Source organism: Moschus berezovskii, chromosome 3 (assembly GCF_049115385.1).
Source record: "Moschus berezovskii isolate FMDL1 chromosome 3, NW_MosBer_1.0, whole genome shotgun sequence".
Taxonomy (NCBI): domain Eukaryota; kingdom Metazoa; phylum Chordata; class Mammalia; order Artiodactyla; family Moschidae; genus Moschus; species Moschus berezovskii.
This window is the reverse complement of record NC_142462.1, coordinates 84,301,271-84,322,140: the sequence shown is the minus strand read 5'-3', so window position 1 is coordinate 84,322,140 and position 20,870 is coordinate 84,301,271. Positions and strand designations below refer to the sequence as shown.

The window sequence follows — 20,870 nt, the reverse complement described above, 5'->3', positions numbered from 1 at the left end:
AGGCAAGAATATTGGAGTGGGTTGCCATGCCCTCCTCCAGGGGATCTTCCTGACCCAAGGATCAAACCCATGTCTCTTTTGTCTCCTGCATTGACAGCCGGGTTCTTTACCATGAGCGCCACATAGGAAGCCCATATATACACTAATATGTGTAATATAGCTAGCTAGTGGGAAGCTGCTGTATAACACAGGGAGCTCAGATCGGTGCTCTCTGATAACCTGAAGGGGTGGGATGGGGAAAGGGAGGGAGGCTCCAGAGGGAGGGGATATATGTATACATACGGCTGATTCACAATGTTATACAGCAGAAATTAAAACATTATAAAGCGATTATATTACAATTTAAAAAATGGCTGAGAACTACCTTGCTGAAGTCTCTTGAAGATGGTTCCTTGCTCATAAGTAATCCTGCATCCTGACCTTGGAGAAGGCTAAGGAAACCTCTCTACTTGTAGACCCCAGGCCCCTAGATCTGTGCTGCAAACTCCTTTTCTCTTGTTATTTTGCAAGAAGAAGGCTGCCTGCCTGCCTTCCTGGAGAGCCTTTGGAGGCTAGACCTGCAGGCCACCACCGCCCTCTATGGACCAGTGCCAGTGTCCTGGGTGAAAGTAACTCGGGCACCTCCCAGTTCCTCCCAGTCTCCCTGTCTCCAGGGCAGTGCAGCACCCGCCTCCACCCCGCCCAGCTGCCTTTACCTGTGTCCCCTTTGGCACATGTTAATCACAGCTTGTAAAGGTACCAAGAAAAAGAAAGAAAAAGGAGAGAGACACAGGTGGGATCCATGGTAAAGGTTAACCTATGAAAGGTGACCCACGAGGCCCGGGCTGCTTCTCCTCAGAGGTGCTGCTTGAGGCCCAAAGCTCATCTGCTTGGACCAGCATGTGGTCCTGGGACTCCGATGAAGCCGCTGGCCTCCCTGGGCACCAGTCTCTTTTGATAAAATGACAACTTTTGGATCTAGTGCTCAGAAGGCCTGGCCCAGCCCTGAAATCCCCAAGTCCATGGTTCCGAGGCAGAGACGAGCGAGCCGTCCACCGGATAAAGAATCAGATGACCTGCCTGGGGGCTCCCTTGTTCAACATACTTTTCAAATTACTAAAACTCATTTATTTTCCAAATGGGGTTATTTTTATATTTGAAATAGACAACAGCAATTTTGCTGCCAGGTGCCCATCTTTCAACTGAGGATAGTAACCAACACAACATCTGCATGCTGATACAAACTTCTTTTATTAACAGAGGACAGAGATGGGTGCACCACTGGCCGGGACCAGCAGAGGCTCAGTTCAGAACACTTGGTGACTCTGGCCCAAGCACCTCTGGGAGGGAACTGCTGTGCCCCTGATAACTGCACCTAAGAAGGAAAGGATGGGGTTCGGACAGGACAGCCACCATTTGGGAGCAGACACAGGCCAGCCACATACTTCCAAACAACAGAGGGAGAGAACAGGGTGCCTTGGGGTCCTGGCAGGGACCACTGGGGTGAAAAGGCAGCTGGAAGCTCACTGGGGATGAAGGCCAAAGCACATGTCCAAAGTGGGAGTGCTGGTGCACACACCCTGCCAGCCCCGTCTGGGCTGAATAAACAAAGGTCTCCACAGTGCCTGGGGGCCCCTGTGCTCACAGACAGAGGGGGTGTCTGGAGGAGAGCGGGAGGCGGGATCCTCATCCTCTGGGCAACATCTCCTAAGAGCCACTCACTCCCCAGGGTGGTAAGGTTCCAGGACCCTGGGTTCCCAGCTGACCTGAGGTTTACTTGATTCTGTCAAATATACCTGCACCACCTCGAATCAAGACTCAAACCTCTGCTGTCTTCACAGGATGCCAAGTATCTTATACTTTTTCAAGGAAAAGGTGTAGTCGATGTATCACAGGAAACAAACACCCTGAAGGCCTTACTCTGGATGCAAAAAGTGCCATCAAAGGCTTTGGACAAGGGAGCTGCTGTCACAGCCAGCAACCGTGTCCAAACCAAAAGACCCTGAGTCGCCAGTAACGAGTGCCAATAATAATCTGCCAATGTGAGAGGCAGATCACTGGCTTCCTATAGGCTTCTACAAAAAAATGGTGCTTCATAAACCGGACACAGGAGTGACACAGCACAGACGCCACATCACTGAGGACCTCAGTGGAGCCTAGGGGACCACCTGAAAGGGTTACAAGAGGGATCTGATTTGGACTGCAGGGAGGGGTGGAGACAACAGCGGCTATAGGCTATGCGCTCTGTCACCCTCCAATCCCCAGGACAAAAAAGTGGAGGAAAAGACAAAGCAAGACCCGCCACACAGCAGTAAGTAGTGGGACCAGGGCTAGATCCCTGCCCATACTCTTCGCCATGGCCATCCTCCAGGCTTCTCCAGGAGACCCTTCCTGCCTAAGGAAGCTGTTACTACAGGGCCACTTAGGGACAGCCAACTGACACAGAGCCAGGGTTAGCCACACAAGGTGGCCCTGCATTACTAGGCTCCACTCTCCCTTAGTTTTAAAGGCCTCTAAGAACAGGTAACAGAACTCCAAATGCTCCAGCTGTGCAGCCTTGAGCAGGCACCTTGCCCTCTCTGTGCTTCATGGTCCTTACCCAGAAAACGGGCTGATAACTACGGCAACCTCTCTGCAAGGTGGCTGTGGGGTTAAAGCAGCAAAGGCCAGTCACACCCCCAGAACAGGGCCCAGCAGAGAGTAAACGCATTATTAACATTTACAGCAACATATGTGTTTTCTGGGAAACCATGAGATGAGGTGAGGGGAAAATGAGAATAGAAGAAGAAGTGCCTTAATAAGAACCACTCGGGGGAATTCCCTCGTGGTCCAGTGACTAACCCTCTGAGTTCCCAATGCAGGAGACCTGGGTTCAATCCCTGCCCAGGGAACTAGATTCCACATGCTGCAACTAAGACCCAGCACAGCCAAATAAAAAAATAATTAAAAAAAAAAAAGAACCGCTTGGTGGGGAGTGCACCCATGTCAGCCGAGGAGGGGAGGCCACGGATGCGTCCCTGTGAAGATGCAACAGCACCTGTTTCTGTCACAAGCACACACACATACACACACACTGTGGGCCTGGCACAGGGGAGAATCAAGCCTATGTTGGGGGGATGATGTTCCCATGTCCCCTTGCCACACAGTGTAGCAGGCAGCAAAGCACTGGGGTCTGCAGGATGAGGAAAGGAATAAACCCAGCAGTCATTTCAAAGCAACAGAGGGCTGACCTGGCCATTTTAAGAGGCAGGAGGATACTGTTTTACATTTTAGTAATGAATATCTAGTTAGCTTTATTTTCAGGGTAATAAAACTAAATGGGGTATATTTATTTATTATGTAAGTGGCTTAAACAGATTCATCATTAAAAGAATAGCAGCTGAAGAGTAGCAACTCTCTACACCTTCACAAGTTTGCACCATATGGAATCAATGAAATAGGGGGTGGCTGGCTATTAGGAAGAAACTGTCCATTGAACAGCCAGGTAGTGAAGCACCAATTCAGACAACCCAGTGACGTGAAGGACAGCCTGTCCCCACAGACTATCAAAGGTGGGTTCTCCTCACTGGCTGGGTGGGACTCACATGCTGCACCCGCCCAGGTACAGGCTTCGGTAACACACGTTCTCACCCACGGGACCCCCCCCCCCAGATCACCCCGTGGAAGTATCTAATGAGATTCCCCCCACCCCCGCAAAGTGAGGAACCCGAAGCAGAGGCCTCCCTCCCCAGGCTCACCGCCCCCAACTCTCGCAGTGAAGGGTGGCACTGGGATCTCCGGGCTGCACCCCTGTTTCCCACCTCCCCTCGCCCCCTCCACCTTTCAGGTAAAGAGCAGAGAAAGACCTTGTGCAGCTGCCATACCAGGAACTTGGCAGGGCCCGAGGACACTTCACGGCCCCCAGCTTCCCAGAGTCGCCGGACCTGTGTGCTGCTCCCAGCCATGCTGACCAGCCCTGAAACTGGCGCTGTGAAAAGGTCCCGTAAAAAGGAACAAAAGGAACGTTGCATAACCAGAGCCAGATTCACAAGGAAGCACAGGGCCTGGTGGCAGTGCACAAATGTCACCGGGGAGGGGGTTCCCTTAAGGAGACCAACTGAAACAGCTCTGCACGTTCTGTTTGTTTCTCCAGGAAAACAAAGTTAAAAACACATTTTAAAACTTTTTGAGGGACTTGCATGGTGGTCCAGTGGTTAAGACTCCATGCTTCCACTGCAGGGGGCACATGTTTGATCACTGGCTGGGGAACTAAGATCCTGCAAGCCACATGGCGTAACCACAAAAATAAAAAAATAAATTAAAATATTTTAAAAGGCAACAACCAGCCACATGCAGTTCAGACACGAAGGCCTTCACGGGTTCACTCATTCATTCCCCTACTCGCCGTCAGGCAGGCAGGGTGCAGGGGTGAAGTGTACCTGCTTTGGAACCTTAACATCTGGGTGAGACCCCAGCTGTCTGACCTTTGGAAATTACTTCCTGTGACTCAGTTTTCTCATCTGGAAAGTGGGGGTATTGGGAGGATTAAATAAGGAAACGTGCAGAGCTAAAAATGGCATCTAGCAGATAATAAAAGCTAAAGAAATCTCAGCTTCGCATTCAGTCCTTGTTTTTGGGTGCCAGGGAGGGATTGGCCCAAGGACGTGAAACTTCCCCACAAGCCCACACTAAATGCAGCAACCTGCCAAGACCACAGCTCCATTCAAAGAAATAAGACTTGGGCAAAGAAACTTTCCCAACGTCAGACAGCCAGCAAGACATTGTTCCCTTCCAGAATGAGAAGACCGGAAACAGATTCATTATCAGGATCGCCCACCTTGAGAATTTTTTTCCTTAACGCTCCTACAAGTGAGGAACAATTACCATGAATTACTAGAAAAACACACACCCCTCTGAAGTTAGGAAACTAAAAGTGTGTGAAAGTCGCTCAGTCATGTCTGATTCTTTGCGACCCCATGGACTATACAGTTCACGGAGTTCTCCAGGCCAGAATATTGAAGTGGGCAAGCCTTTCCCTTCTCCAGGGGATCTTCCCAACCCAGGGATTAAACCAGGGTCTCCTGCATTGCAGGCAGATTCTTTACCAACTGAGCTAAGGTAATGTCATTCTGCCCCCAAGCTCAACTATGAGAAGCAAGGTTTTGTTCACGCTAAGATTTGTTGTTGTTCGGTCATTAAGTCATGTCCTAAAACTATGTGTATGCTTACTTGTCACCAAATACTCAGATTTCTGAGATGCGTAGGCTGGTCTGAACCATGTGGAACTCGGAGGCTGATGAAGGGAGGGAGGGAGGCCCAGGACAGGCAGCGGAAACAGTGCTTTCACAATCAAGCCTGATGTCCCAGAGGGGCTGGTGGGCAGAGGTCTGCAGGGCAGGCAGCGGCCACTCCCAGGAAGTAAAGCGTGCGAGCCAGGGTCAGGGCTCAACGCTCCATGTAACTTTCACAGTCCCATTAAAGCAGAGTGAGGACAGGAGCAAACAGAGGAGAGGCGCCAGGGATAGACTCAGTGCCAAGTGCAAGTGGAGGCCCTGCAGATCCCTCTGGGGAGGAACTCGCTGCACTGGGGAGCACGGCCAGCTTCTCCTTCCAGAAGCAGTTCCCTCCTCCCATCTTGCTCCCTTCCTGCCCCTGGCCTGAAGTGGCACACGAGTGGTTCAGCAGGAGCAGGGAGGCTGGGAGCATAGGAGCCAGGGGGGCCGGTCCCACAGTGGAGCCGAGGGCTCGGTGGCAGCATGTACGGGCTCCAGCTGAGGGCCTCCTGCCAGGACCCTGCAGGAACCAGAGAGGTGTCAGGAAGGACAGCACAGAGCAGGGGTTGCGTCCTGCTGGCGCCAATGAGTCCCGCCTCCCCTGTCCTCCTAAATTCCCCCAGGAAACCTACTGGGATTCTTGAGAAGGCAGGTGTCCCAGAACCTAACAGGTGTCTGCCCACCCACCCATCTGCCTGCCTTCTATCCTTCTGAATTAGCACAAAACCAAGAAACAAACACAAAATCAAAGTCAAAGAGCATGGGAGGACCAGAAAGAAGCAGTCACCTGATACCTCCGTAAGCTCCTGAAATGTCACGTTCCTTGGGTGCCAAGTTTCCAGGAGGCCAAAAGGATAAGGGAGATAGTGGTTGGACACATGTCAGACAGTGGGGACACTATGGCTTTACAGGTGACCCAGCCTGTCTGAGGCTGCATTCAACTCACTCCCTTGACACCCAAAGTCACAAGAGGAAAAGCAGGCAGTGCCGGACCACGAGCCGCCCAGAACCAGAGCCCCATCCCCTATCCACCACTGTCAGAACCTCCCCTCCAGCTGTCTACACTAGAGGTTATCCAGTAGATTACATTTTATGAAATAGTCTGGTACGTCCCTTAAATTAAGAGGAAGATTCACATGGGCCCATTTTATAATTACATCTAAACAGGCAGTCTTTTTTTTTTAATCAATTATTTCACAACAAGAACATTTCATTTCTTCTCACAGAATACCCACAGGGAGGGGTGTGGGCAGCCCTCACAGCCCTGGCAGAATGGCCTCCAGAGGAAATCACCTGGGGTCTCCTTCCAGGCCAGACACAATGGAGACCCCAAGCTAGGGAGCCAGAGTGTCTGTCTTAGATCAACTCAGCCCTCAGAGGACAGCAGGGGGTTACTGAGAGGGACCACAGGGGTGAGGGGTAATCGGGACACTTGTCCCCTTACCTGTCATGTCAACAGAATTTTGAACTCTTCTAAGCTCCAAAATCACTGCAGATGGTGACTGCAGCCATGAAATTAAAAGACACTTGCTCCTTGGAAGAAAAGCTATGACCAACCTAGACAGCATATTAAAAAGCAGAGACATTACTTGGCCAACAAAGGTCTGTCTAGTCAAGGCTACGGTTTTTCCCGTGGTCATGTATGGATGTGAGAGTTGAACTATAAAGAAAGATGAGCGCCAAAGAACTGACGCTTTTGAACTGTGGTGTTGGAGAAGACTCTTGAAAGTCCCTTGGACTGCAAGGAGATCCAACCAGTCCATCCTATAGGAAATCAGTCCTGAATATTCATTGGAAGAACTGAGGCTGAAGCTAACTCCAATACTTTGGCCACCTGATTCGAAGAATTGACTCATTTGAAAAGACCCTGATGCTGGGAAAGATTGAAGACGGGAGGAGAAGGGGATGACAGAGGATGAGATGGTTGGATGGCATCACCAACTCAATGGACATGAGTTTGAGTAAACTCTGGGAGATGGTGATGGACAGGGAGGCCTGGTATGCTGCAGTCCATGGGGTTGCAGAGTCGGACATGACTGAGTGACTGAACTAAACTGAAGCATTAGCTTTCACCACTGTGCAACGGGTCAAGGGTAGCAGCCTCTAGGCTTCCCGAGGATTGGAGAAGTCAAAAGGCACCTGTCCCCATGGCTCCTGGCGGTATCAGCTCAAAACCAGACTCTTCACCATCATAGGGCCCTGATAGACAGAAGGTACGAGCCCAACTCCTGCATATCACAAGAGAGGAACATGATAGGGAGGGGCAGTGAGTTCTGGTAGGGAAGTAGGCGGGGCCAGGTATGGTGCCCCAGTTCAGTTCAGTTCAGTTCAGTTCAGTCGCTCAGTCGTGTCCGACTCTCCGCGACCCCATGAATCACTGCATGCCAGGCCTCCCTGTCCATCACCAACTCCCAGAGTTCACTCAAACTCATGTCCACAGAGTCGGTGATGCCATCCAGCCATCTCATTCTCCGTCGTCCCCTTCTCCTCCCGCCCCCAACCTTTCCCAGCATCAGAGTCTTTTCCAGTGAGTCAACTCGTCGCATGAGGTGGCCAAAGTATTGCAGTTTCAGCTTTAGCATCAGTCCCTCCAATGAACATCCAGGGTTGATCTCCTTTAGAATGGACTGGTTGGATCTCCTTGCAGTATAAGGGACTCTCAAGAGTCTTCTCCAACACCACAGTTCAAAAGCATCAATTCTTCGGCGATCAGCTTTCTTCACAGTCCAACTCTCACATCCATACATGACCACGGGAAAAACCATTGCCTTGACTAGACGGACCTTGGTTGGCAAAGTAATGTCTCTGCTTTTTAATATACTATCTAGGTTGGTCATAACTTTCCTTCCAAGGAGCAAGCGTCTTTTTAATTTCATGGCTGCAATCAGCATCTGCAGTGATTTTGGAGCCCAAAAAAATAAAGTCTGACACTGTTTCCACTGTTTTTCCATCTATTTCCCATGAAGTGATGGGACCAGATGCCATGATCTTTGTTTTCTGAATGTTGAGCTTCAAGCCAACCTTTTCACTCTCCTCTTTCACTTTCATCAAGAGGCTTTTGAGTTCCTCTTCACTTTCTGCCCTAAAGGACAGGCTATTTACTCCTTACTCCATGGTGATGGAGAACACCCTGAGTCTGGGGATTCAGGTCTCAAAGACACCATCAAATTCCCAACAGGAGTGTTCTCAGCCCCAGCCAGGGACATGAACAATGCAGGAAGGAGCAGCCCAGGAGTGACTAGCAGCCCTGGAAGAGATAGGACATGTCTCTAGAAGGTGAGGACCTGTGTTATTAGCCCTGGGGTAGAGTCACTCAGCCTGGGTGAGCGAAAACTCTCTGCAGAGACAGGGCTTCAGCAGCAGAGATGTGGGTCTACCCTGGTGAGTCCAGCGGGGGCAGTGTCCTGTCCGGCAGACCCATCCTGCTGCAGTGGCCGGAACACTCAGCCCTCCACCGTGGATTTCTTCCAGCTTGGCCTCTCCTCCCGCCCACCTCTCAGGTTTGTACATGAACTGTTCACCACAGGTTCAGGGGGAGGCAGCTGCAAGTGAGTTAGGGTCTGTTCTTTCTGATGGGCACGTCAGGAGAAAAGGTCTGAGGATCCCTAATCAACAAGTGATCGACTATAGTTCATTCAAGGTTGTCATGTTCTTAAAAAGTCACCATGACACTGGCCAGGTTTCTGGTGTCTCGAAGTACCAGTTAGCACTTCATGACTATAGCTGGGTGCCACTGTAAACAGAAGTCACGAACAAAAAGCAAAAAAATTCCCAAAATGTGGCACTAAATATAAATACACCTTGAGAAGGACCCCTGTTTACTCTTGGGCTGAAACAAGAGGCACATTATACAATACAGCTGGTGAGTGCCCGCATGCAGCTCAAATTTTCTGTCCTTCTGCACATGTCCCTGGATGGCCACAAAATAACTGTGTGTGTTGATTTGGGGATTACAAATAAGTTTTCATAAACAGGCAAGCTTGCAAATATATGATCCACAAATAATGAGGAGTGACTGTAACTGAACCTGTTATTTGTAGATGATTTAGTCTTTGATTCACCGAAGAAATACCTGGAAAACTTCCCAATTCTAATGTCCCCACATAATAAATTTGTCCCAATAATATCATGAAAAGACTCCTAATCACAGTCTAACCCAGTCACGTTTGTAACTTTACAGGATGTCATTTCTTTATCCCGAGGATGCTTTATGCTCCTTAGGAAGCTAAGCCCTGGAGTTCTCTTGCCTCCTTGGATTGCAGGCTGAGCGGTGAATGCCACCACGCTTCCTCCTAAAGGCACATCACTGTCTCTGCCAGAGCTCTGTTCTCACCGGAGGATTTAGGACGCCATACACTGAGCTGCTTGGCGCATTTTTTAGACAGAGACTCTGAAGAAGCTGGCTCTGTGTTCTAGAACACAGACAAAAGGACCACAATGTTGTCTACACAATGCTGGGGGAGGAGAAGGGCTTCAGGAGGTGAGAAGCTGTTCCCAGAAGGAAGGGGTCTCAGTGAGGCAGCCCAGCACCCTCGCCCACCCCCCAGGCTGCAGAGTCCTCAGTCAACCCCACGTTCAGCACCCACGACCTGCCAGCCTTGCTCAGAGTGGGCCCTCCCCTGGAAGACATCTCCTTCTGGACCAGGTGCCCAAATTTCAGCTGGCAGCACAACCACCCAGAAGGCTTAGGAAAAGAGATCTGGGGTCAGACAACGTGTGCTTCTAAGTTCCCAGATTTATGCTGCTGCTGCTGCTACTGCTGAGCTGAGATCACATTTTGAGAGCCACTGACTAAACTACTTGTGCATTGCTCGGTTTGTACTACAACCTTGTTACCACACACTAAGATGACTTTATTAAAGCGTCCCTCACTGTCACTTTCACTCAATGTGAAACCGCAATCTCCCAATCACATTTGGAATGACCACTGCAGCAATGCTGTCAGCTTTTACTTGAATATTCCCAAGGACAGGGAGCTCATTTCCTCATAAACCCCCAAGTCCATTTTAACTCTTAATTTTCCAAACTTGTTTGTTACATTGAGTTTAACTCATTCGACGCCCACCCCTTTGGAAAGAAGCTGTATAAATTTCTCAAAGAGGAGAGTAAGAATGCCCTTGACTAGTCTGACCCTCACTTTTATGTAGAATGTTTTTTAAAAGCTTTATGAAGCAAACATTGCCATTTTAGAAAACAATATATCAGTCACCTCTGTGTCCTGTGCTGATGAACACAGCAGGTTTTCAGTGAAGCATTTCATCAAGCAGACACAGTGTCCTTCCAGAGGCCAACCGGTCACGAGGCCACACCGGCCACTGGCGGGCAAGCCTTGAGCCCTCACATGTGGGAAATGACTGTGCAGGGTGGGAAGCTGGAAGTGTATCTCAAAACACAGTGGGTGACGCGTCTGATGAAAACCAGTTACTGGCCACTGGGCCTCAGTCACCTGTTCACCTTGAGCTCTGTGCCTACACACCTGCATCCTGCATAATAACCCTGGGTGCGGGAGACAAGGGTGCAGAGCTTCAGGTGCCCCAGCTTCCAATAACCCCCAAATGAACTGCATCCATACACCCACCCCCACAGCCCCTCACTGAACCACTGTAAAGCCAACCCCAGACATTATACCACTTCATCTAACAAGTATTTCGGTATCTTTAGAATAGAGACTTAAAAAACAAAATTACAACACCAAAATACCAGTTTCATTAGCAATAGTTCCTTAATATAAACCAAATACATCATCATATTTGTACACAAACATGTAATCAATGTTCCAACGCCCCTGTCTTACAAGTCTCGGTTTGGTTTTGTTTTTCACAGTCTGACACTTTGACTGGATCCACATCAAGTCTCACCATGTTTATTTAACCTGTCTCTTCAGTTCCTTTACAACACAAGTTCCTCCTCCTCCTCCTCCTCCTCCTCCTCTTCCTGCAGTGTATCTGAAAACAACTGGGGTTCTTTTTACCCAGTAGAATTTCCCCTTCTGGATTTTGCTGACCTCTCTGGAATTATTTTTCAGATCGCTCTGGCCCTGTATTTCCTGTAAGCCGTGGGTGGGTCTGGCTTAATTTGATTCCGGTTTGATTTCTGGTAGGGGCAAATATGTAATCAATGTTCCAACATCCTTCACAAGAGGCCCACATGACCTCGCCAGCTTCCCTTTGTGACCAAGGCAGTTACAGAAGGTCATGTCCTAGAGCCAGCTGCTTTGCCCTTATTAGCGTCTGAAACACGGCTATTCTATCACTTTCTCAACATTTGTCAGCCGGAATTCCTCACCAAATAAGACTTTCTCCCTTCATATATATTTAACTCTGAGGTGTACATCAAACATGAAAAGAAGGTTGAATGCTTGATTGCTTTTCTTGATCAAATTTCACAAGTTGGTTCCTTAGCACCCCAGCAAAAGTCTCCAAGTCACAAAGCTGAAAGCTGTGACAACTCCAATCCAGGCAACACTGAGAGGTCTCAGTCCTGGGCTCCACACCGGCTCTCCAGACCCAGTTCTGGAGACAGGCCCCTGGATCCCCAGGAGAGGGCCAGGTGGAGGGCCTGAGGGCATGCAGAATCTGGGGGAGAAATCTGACTCCCCAACCTGGGATCCCAAACTGACAGCCAGAGTCACTCCACCCCTCGACCACTGCTCCCCAGCAGAGACTTCTATTTGGGGGAATTCGCTACTGTGCTTTTTTAAAGGAATACTCTCCTTACAGGTAAAAATACACTCAGGTAATTCAAGTGCTATGGTAATATGACGCTTCTCCTCTATCCCAATTCAAGGCATTGAAAAAATAAGCAGTTGGTCTTCCCTTTCAGTAGTCACTGCTATTTCCACCACCAATCACACAGAACCACTGTCTTCAGGCACCCCTCCCACACTTAAAAACCTGTGACTGCTATGAACTCAGGGCCATAAAAGAAAATAAATAACACTCAACCTGAGTTTTCTTATCCACTGCAGACTTCCAGCCTTTGGACCTGGGGACACCCCTGTCATTCCTTGAAAACATTTCCGAAGGCCTGTCCCTGGGAGAGGAGCTGTCACTCTGGAAGCTGTTGGCCCTGGAGACCTGACCGCCGTCACCCCAGAGCACGGGGCATGGGGACCCAGGATGAGGGTGGACAGGGACACCGCGCTGCATGTGCCACACCCGGGTGGATGTGCAGAGGACACTGACATCTGACAGGAGGACAGGAACGGACACAGGGAAGCAATTGCTGGTGTGACTGCGGGTGGCTGGTGTGGGTTTTAATCATTAGCTGGGCTCCACGCTGTCATGGGTTAATGTGTTTCCTGCAGCCTTATCCTCACACCCACTGGCAGGCCTGGCAACAGCAGGGAGACACCAGCTCTCAAAGTCCACCTCCAAAAGGGGTGGCTTTCCCTTAATTTGTGGAGGGTTGTCCCTCTTTCTCAAAGGTCCCTGAACTGAGACTTGAGGAAAGCCTCCTCGTGGCTGACCTGTAGTTCCCGCTAAAGAACTGCTAACACCATCAGGGCCTCTTCACCAGGCCACCTTCCCAGAAATCCTGGCAATTCTACCTCCAAAAGAGAAAAAAACCCAAAGCCTGGGTATTATTTCAGGTGTGGAAGGGAATGGGGAAATCAAAGTTAGGTTAGACCGAAGTCGGGCCCAGGATTAGAAAAGGTTGGAGGCAGGTGCCTTTTCCCTGGAGATCTACGGGAACCCACGCAGAGGTGCGGGGATAGCTCCGGGCAGCATTTAGGGGAGGTGCTGAGGGCAGCTACAGGCAGAGGCCAGGCAAAGGTCAGGGCCCCTTCCGTAAGGGGAACTGACGGGCCCTGACCAGTCTGGCCTGGGTCCTGCCAATTCCCAAAAGGAATGGAAGAGGTCTTCTCATCCCCGTGTGGACTCACACTTCATACCAGTCCAGCTCCCCAGCCTTCAAAAAGGACTCTGAAGTGAGAAAAAAAAAAAAAAATACAACAAACGAGCAACTGAGAAATGAAGTAACAAAGTCATCCATCCAGTCCAGGAGCCTAGCCTGCTCTGAGCTGCCCTGGAGGGGCCAGTGGACATCTGGGTCCCCAGGGCACATGAATCTCAGGAACAGGGAGCCCCCAGACTGCATCTCAAGGCCAGCATTTTCTCAATGCTTCCCACTGCTCCCCAAGCCGTAAATCCCCGGCCACTCCTGTCCATCCATACTTCTTGAGAATACGCAGAAGCAGCCAGCGTGTACAACCACTGGGATGCAGCAACTGGGGAAACAGGGCCTGGGGCTCCCCAGCGCAAACACAGACCCTCAGCAGCACCGCAGGGCTAGAGCACCCTGCCTTTCCAGTGGAGATACTACCACAAGCTCTGGCCTCACTTCTGTCCCCCATTTCTAGTTAGGTGACCTTGGGCATGTCCCAGCCCCAAGTCTAGATGTACTCGCCATGCTTCTCTCATCCTAACTGGGCCTTTCAGTCTCCATATACCCCTTCAAGGGTCTTCCACGGGGCTCCTCAGATGACTCATTCCTGTATAGACACGCGACCTGGTGCAGAGCCATCAGATGACTTAGTTTCAAGGTTGAACTCTGGGAATATGGCATCGTGTATATTTTTATTTGAGTCTCACCTGGTGTTTTACCAAAAACATAGATATTAAGTTTGGTTCCACTGACCAAGTGGAAGACTTGGCCTTTGATCTGACACGATTCTTGAGACTTCTCTCTATTTCTAAGATCAGAGGGATTAAAGAACAAGGAAGCTTGCAAGTGTCTTTTGGCCTGAAACAAATTAATCTCACTGTGGTGCTGGTTTAGTTGCTAAGTTGTGTGCGACTCTTGCGATCCCATGGACTACAGCCCACCAGGCTCCTCTGTCCAAGGGATTTTCCAGGCAAGAACACTGGAGTGCCATTTCCTTCTCCAGGCAATCTTCCCAACCCGGGTCTCCTGCACTGCAGGCAGATTCTTTACTCACTGAGCTACCAATTCTGGTCAAATATGTTCTAATGAGACAGACAGCCTCTGAAGGGGCAGCTGTGCCTCCCCACACGTGTGTAGGCACACACGTATGCATGTTTCTGACTTTCAGATGATAGCATCTATCACTCAGCTAAGACCCTGCTGTGGTATGCAGACTCATGTCTGTGCTTCTGAAGTTCACTACACAAGGAGAAACAACCAGGAGCAGGAATAACCAGCATCTAATCAAATATCTGCACTTACAGACGAGGACAAGAAATTCCTACAGAGAGCCTGCTATGGATGGGAGCCAGCAGGAGGGACAAGGTTCCATGAGCTTCAGTAACACTTCTTCACAATCAGTAGCAACAGAAAGCCTGTAATCTGTCGTTGTCACCTAATTTTGCAGTAAAATAAAGGGTATATCATCAGAGTATATTTTTTTCTCTTATCTCAAACTCCTAATTATCCAATTTGGCGGGCATCCTTACTGAAATAATTCAATACTTTTGAGAGAACCTGTCTCAGGTCAATGGTGGGAACTGTGACGATGACAGCACATGCTCATGGGCACGTGTCCTCCACAGTCAAGAAGCCCCCCTGTCAACGTCATTTCATGACCACTTCCTCTGACTTTGTGAGTTTAAGCCGACTTTACTGAACAAGGGGCTCCCCGGTGGCTCAGATGGTAAAGAATCAGCCTGCCAATGCAGGAGATGTGGGAGACACGGGTTCAATCCCTGGGACAGGAAGATCCCCTCGAGGAGGAAACGGCAACCCACTCCAGTATTCTTGCCTGAAGAATCCCACGGACAGAGGAGCCTAGCAGGCTACAGTCCAGAGGGTCGCAAAGAGTCGGACACGACTGAGCGACTAAGCATGCATGCACATACACACAAATACAAAGGTGTAGCTGTCAGAAGGCAGGTTGGAAACTGTAGCCTGAGACAGTGTAATGTGACTCCTAATGTCACCTGTGGCAGAAACTACCCATTGTCTTCACTTTAATTAAACAAGGAGAGATAAAGCCGCCCGAGTTCAGTAAACAGCTGGCTCAAATTTCAGAAGCTATTCTTATACAACCTCTCCTCCAGTTGGAGAAACCACAATGGCCAAGCAAAACAATGGGTTGTGTGCGTGCCAGCCGCCAGGTGAAGGCCTGCACCTGCGTCCTCCGCGGGGCTGACACTGCCCTGACCGCTGCCCGCACGTGGCCCCGGAAGGCGGGGACAGGCCTCTTTCAAGGACGGCAGCTGCTCTGAAGAGAATGAACTTCTCAGACACCAAGCAGCGAGGGGCTTCCGCAGGACTGGCTCTCCGGGGCCTCTCCAGCCTGGACAGAGGCCCACGTGTGCTTCCCATGGGTGTGGCTGTGAGGGTGGTTCACACACGTGGACTCACAGGGTCCCCGTGAAAGCGACACCTGCACCCAGGAATGAGTTTCCGTTGGAGCATTGATATGAATGCACCCCCTCGGGCAGCACTGGAAGGGCAAAGATAAGATGGAAAAACAAACACCACTGCCTCGCACGTCAGCAAAAAGCTGTCGGGCCAAGTTCAGAGCTCCGTGAGGCCTGTGTCGTGAAAAGATCCCGTAATCAATCTGCCTGCCACCATCTGGATGCTCTCACGCCACCTGCATCCTGACCACAGGCTCTTTTCCACGGGCTTCCTGAGTTCCTCTAAGTCTCTAAATGAGAGATGACAAGAACCAAAGTCTCAGAAGAGCCTGTCGAGGTGCCTTCACCTCCTGCAGCAGAGGGAACACTCTATGAAACCGATCAAACTGGTTCTCCCCAGCAGATGGCAAAAGAACAAGGATCAAAAACAAAACACAAACAGCAAAGGCGGCGGGAATGAGACCTTTATCGCCCTCCTGACTTCACTGAACAACAAATAAGGATTTTCCCCACTCACTGTGTACTTTCCTTATACCAGAGCCGGTGTTAAGAATCGTTATACATTACTTCTTTTTTTTTTTTTTTTTACATGAGGAAGACCTTTTTATTTTTTATTTTTTTTTTTTAGGTAATTATTTTTTATTGGAGGCAAATTATTTTACAATATTATATTGGTTGGTTTTGCCATACATTGACATGAATTTGCCCCGGGTTTACATAAGTTCCCCCTCCTGAACCCCCCTCCCACCTCCCTCTTCCCTTTATCCTCCCTCTGGGTCATCCCCGCATGCCAGCCCCGAGCATCCTATAACATGCATTGACCCTGAACTAGTGATTCGTTTCACATATGACAACATACGTGTTTCAATGCCATTCTCCCAAATCATCCCACCCTCACCCTCTCCCATAGAGTCCCAAAGACTGTTCTATACATCTGTGTCTCTTTTGCTGTCTCGTATACAGGGTTATCATTTGCATCTTTCTAAATTCCATATATATGTGTTAGTATACTGTATTGGTGTTTTTCTTTCTGGCTTACTTCACTCTGTATAATAGGCTCCAGTTTCTTCATCCCATCATCCTTCCAATGACCCACAAGGAAGGTGGTAGCATCCCCACTTTACAGAAGAGGAAAGCAGATCCCAGAAGTAAGAGGGCTCATTTCAAGGTCACACAGCTCTCTGTTGTCACAGCCTAGGGGGGACCCTGAGCTGACTCCAGCCCATGCCTATAATCACTGCTATACTGTCTGCTGGATGTGCCTGTGAACATGTATTCAGCTCTACAGAAACAGCTAGAGCATACAAGTGACTCAGTTTTGAAGGGCCTGGCTACCTCTCCCATCACTAATGATCACGGTCACCTGGAGAAACAGTGACGCATCCACTGTACAACCCAGCAGAACACATGCCACGGAAGTCCACAAGTGTGACCCAAACAGACAGTGAAGCAGTCGTTCTCCTTTTCTATTTCTAAATGCCATGCCCACAGCCACAGCCACAAGAGTGCCTAAGGATTTGATAAGCTGCACTTCAAAGCTTGTATCTGATATTCCTCTAAAACAGTAATTCATCTAGATCTGGGACGAGGGGGGAGCATTTCTGGGCAGCTGTGGTTCAACACCTGTCCCACACACAGTCAACACCCTGCACAATTTTCCACATGGCACTTTCTCCACTGATTTGCCTTTTCCCCTCCTTGCTGATAAGGCACGTGCCAATAACGTCGTTTCCTTTTTACATTGGCTTCCAAGAAACTTGGAGCCTATCTGCATGGTTGCATCAGCCAAGTTAACATTTACAAAAGGAGGTTTGCCTCCCAGATCTTTTTCTCAGTCCCACTGCCTGCCATTTTTAGACAAACTTCACACCCACCTTTTAAACCATCACAATAAACTAAAGATCTGCTACCAGGAAAAAAAAAAAAAACCTAGAAAAATGAGCATCAACGCAAACAGCCAAGGGTTCAGAGTGCGACAAACACATGAAGGATCCCTGAATCCCTTGTCCCAAACACCCCAGGCAGTCACAAAGGTGCCTTGTCCGGCAAAGACTCTCACACAGCATGACTCCATCAAGTGCAGGGCCCCCTGTAGCAGTCATGGGAGGTTGTCACATCCCGCTGGTATGGCCCATCACCGACCTCTCTTCTCTGGACAGTGAATTATGCCCAAGTGTGTTCAAGGAAACAAGCCCCAGGCTGCTGTGGCCCCAGGAACTCAGGCAGACCTGGTGGCTCAGAGTTAAAGAGATCTGAGATGCAGCTATTCCTCCACTGCCCAGAAAGACTCCCTGCTCTCAGGTGACATCCGCATGGTAGGTGATCGCCAGGTGAAGGCAATCCCAGGCACAAAAGTGGTCAGAGGGCTGGGCATAGATCGGTGGGAAGGGGCATTCACACCCTAGAGCTGACCACCGTCACAGCTTCAGGTGAATAAGGACACAGCTCCCTCTCCCAAACCTGAAAGGCTGATGAGTCCCCACAACCACTTATAACCCAAGAGGAGGAAGATGGAGGGATAGAGGGACCCTGTATAAGTTCAAGCAGCACTGTGATGAGAGGTGGGATGGCCTGGCCATTGGGCACCTGAGATCCACATCTCCTCTGACCATTTTCCCACAGGTGAGCAATGCCACCTTGGGGAAGGTACTCACCCACAATGTCCATCAAATAGAGATGTTCTGAGAATGAAATACCAAGCAGGGTCTGAACCCCAACGGCACTAAATTACCACTAATTTCCTCTTGAGCTCCACTGACAGAATATGAGTTTTTCCCTGCACAGTTATCCTTGATTTTAAACTGTGGTATATCCTTGATTTTAAATTATGACTGTTTAATGCCAATGAACCTGTCTCACCTCCCACTGTCAGGGGCCAGCAAACGAAGCCAAGATCAGAGATGAAAGCCTCTCAATGTCTATGGCTTTGGAAAGCTACTTTTCTCAGGTTCTTCGTGTCTCAGATGGGTGAACCAAGGTGACCTCTGGGCAAACATGTCTAAGAGCAGGTACTCAATCAGTACAAAAAAAGGAGAAATAGAACCAGGGTCTCAGTGGCCTGGTGAGGACCCACACAGCCCTCTTGTTCCCAAGGTGACATGGAGACAGTTGCTGTAATCTGGAGGTCCACCCTTGCCAATCCAAAATACCAAGTCATGGTACTAGAAGGTTCTTGATTGATGCAGGGCCAGGAGAGGAAAAAGTTGCTTTTGTGCTTTCTGCTCTGAGAAGTGACACCATGTACCTGAAAGCCCTTCACTAAATCTCCACCAGATAAAGCTTGTGCATTTACACCACCCTGCCCAGCACAGGCCAGAGAAGGCAATGGCAACCCACTCCAGTACTCTTGCCTGGAAAATCCCATGGGCGGAGGAGCCTGGTAGGCTGCAGTCCATGGGGTCACGAAGAGTCAGACATGACTCAGTGACTTCACTTTCACTTTTCCCTTTCATGCATTGGAGAAGGAAATGGTAACCCACTCCAGTGTTCTTGCCTGGAGAGAATCCCAGGGACGGGGGAGCCTGGTGGGCTGCCGTCTATGGGGTCGCATAGAGTCGGACACGACTGAAGTGACTTAGCAGCAGCAGTCCAGCATAGGCAGATGGAGCGGCACAGTCCAGGCTGGGCTGCCTACCTCTCTCCTACCATTTATTTACTTCTCCAGCAGCCTGGGGGACACAGCACTTCCTGAGTTTTAGGAGAGAAAGTCACATGCAGAACACAGGGCTGAGCCCTTTGGAGGGTGTCTACTGCTGCTCCAGGGAAAAACCAGCTCTGGGTCTAGAAGCCACTGGGCTCTCAGCCAACAGAGGCCCCGGAAGCAGAAGGTGGGCAAAACCCACAGCAGGACTTTGGAATCTGTATATGGCAAAACCAGGATTGAGGGCATGGTACCACGTCCAGAATGGAAAGCCCAGAGAACACACCTAATATTATCCTGGAGGAGGCACCAGGGCACACCTGTTTCCTTTCTTCACAGGTGAAGCTGGGAAAGGCACACACTCCCCCAGTGAGCCACTTCCAATTTGCAATAAGAGAAGAGGGTTGTCAGCATCCTGTTGTCCTCGAAGCGCACTGAGCCAGGTGTCCTACAAACCGCTACTAAGTTATTAACAAAAGGCTGACCTCCCCAACCCCCGCCTCAGAACGAGGGGGGTTGGGGGGCAGTAAGGAGGTGGGAGGCGGCAAAGAAAACACCCAGAGGCACAATGGCATTCAAAGAACATCTCCATTTAGAAAGCAGACAAGGATAAAGATTTGCCAAAGTGAAAGTGTTATAGGTGTGTTTACCTTCAATCTGATAGAAAGATGGTCAGAGCTTCCTGTTCCAAAGCCAACACACTGTGCTCTCTGCACAGACACCCTGGATGCAAGTGCTCTGCCCACATCGTTATCACTAGGAAAATGCACAAGCAGCATCTCTGTGTTACAGCAGGGGAAACTCGGGCTCAGGGAAATGAATTCCTGAAGTAACTAACTGATCAGAAAGGTAGTTCTTACAAAGGAGTGCATGCTTCACCCATCTCTAGCCAAGTATGCAAACAGCTAGTGCAAGGTGGTCCAGGGTCCCCACACAGCTCTGTGAACAAAAGCCAAAGCTCAAACAGAGGGAGAGGATCCTGGTGGAAGACTCCACAAGGAGGGCACAGCAGGAAGAGTCTCAAGGAAATGCCAGTGACTTACCTGTTCCAGGTGGGCTTGCACACAGTGGGGACTCACCACCTAAAGGGAGAAGAAACATGATAGAACGGTGGGTTCTCTCAAGAAAATCGGTGAGTTTCATCACAATCAGGTGAGGCTCCCAAGCCTGAAAGCACCTCTGACCACATTCACAGTCACAGTTTCAGGATCTCAAGACAAGAAAGACCTAGAGTTTACAGAGTCCAGATTTTTGTTCACTTTCATAAAGTCCTAATCCTTTTCAGAGAATGTCATTAAAACCATGGACCTCTCCTCAAGAGAAATGCCCACTGCTCATAAATACAGGACCTTCATGTTTAATTTGGAAGGCCTAGGGGACTCCCAGGCCAGGCAGGAACTTCTGAGCTAGTGCACAGCATTTCTCACCTGGGAGCACAGGGATCAGGGCCAGGAGAGGGAGGTCTGCCTGGGAGTCTTCCAGCTGCCCCAGCACCTCACAAACACACTCAGAGCCTGCATTCTCTATAAAACAGAATGCCTTTTCTAGAACTATTTCCACAAGTGGAACTAAAATCAGAGTCTAAATGTGGACATTTCACTCTAGGCTGGAGTTTACTACGTGAGACAGTGGGAAAGGAGTCCCTCTGACTCCACCCCGGCCCCTGCAGATGTG

General features: G+C 49.7%; 1 protein-coding gene across 11 annotated transcripts in view; it reads right to left on the bottom strand.

Annotated features, from left to right (window-relative positions):
- TNS3 (tensin 3) overlaps positions 1 to 20,870 on the bottom strand; it is a 223,622-nt gene that overhangs the window by 126,483 nt on the left and 76,269 nt on the right. For 6 of the 11 annotated variants that reach the window (XM_055421063.2, XM_055421067.2, XM_055421057.2 and 3 more), the window contains one exon: positions 20,240 to 20,278. The exons of 3 other annotated variants lie outside the window; for them this stretch is intronic. Coding sequence is in view for 5 of the 8 variants with exons in the window: in XM_055421057.2 (XP_055277032.2) it covers positions 20,240 to 20,278 (39 nt within the window). In the remaining 3 variants the exon portion in view is untranslated. Of the gene's footprint in view, positions 1 to 3,824; positions 3,947 to 20,239; positions 20,279 to 20,870 lie in introns of those variants that run through there. 2 more of the 11 variants (XM_055421062.2, XM_055421061.2) reach the window with 2 other exon arrangements.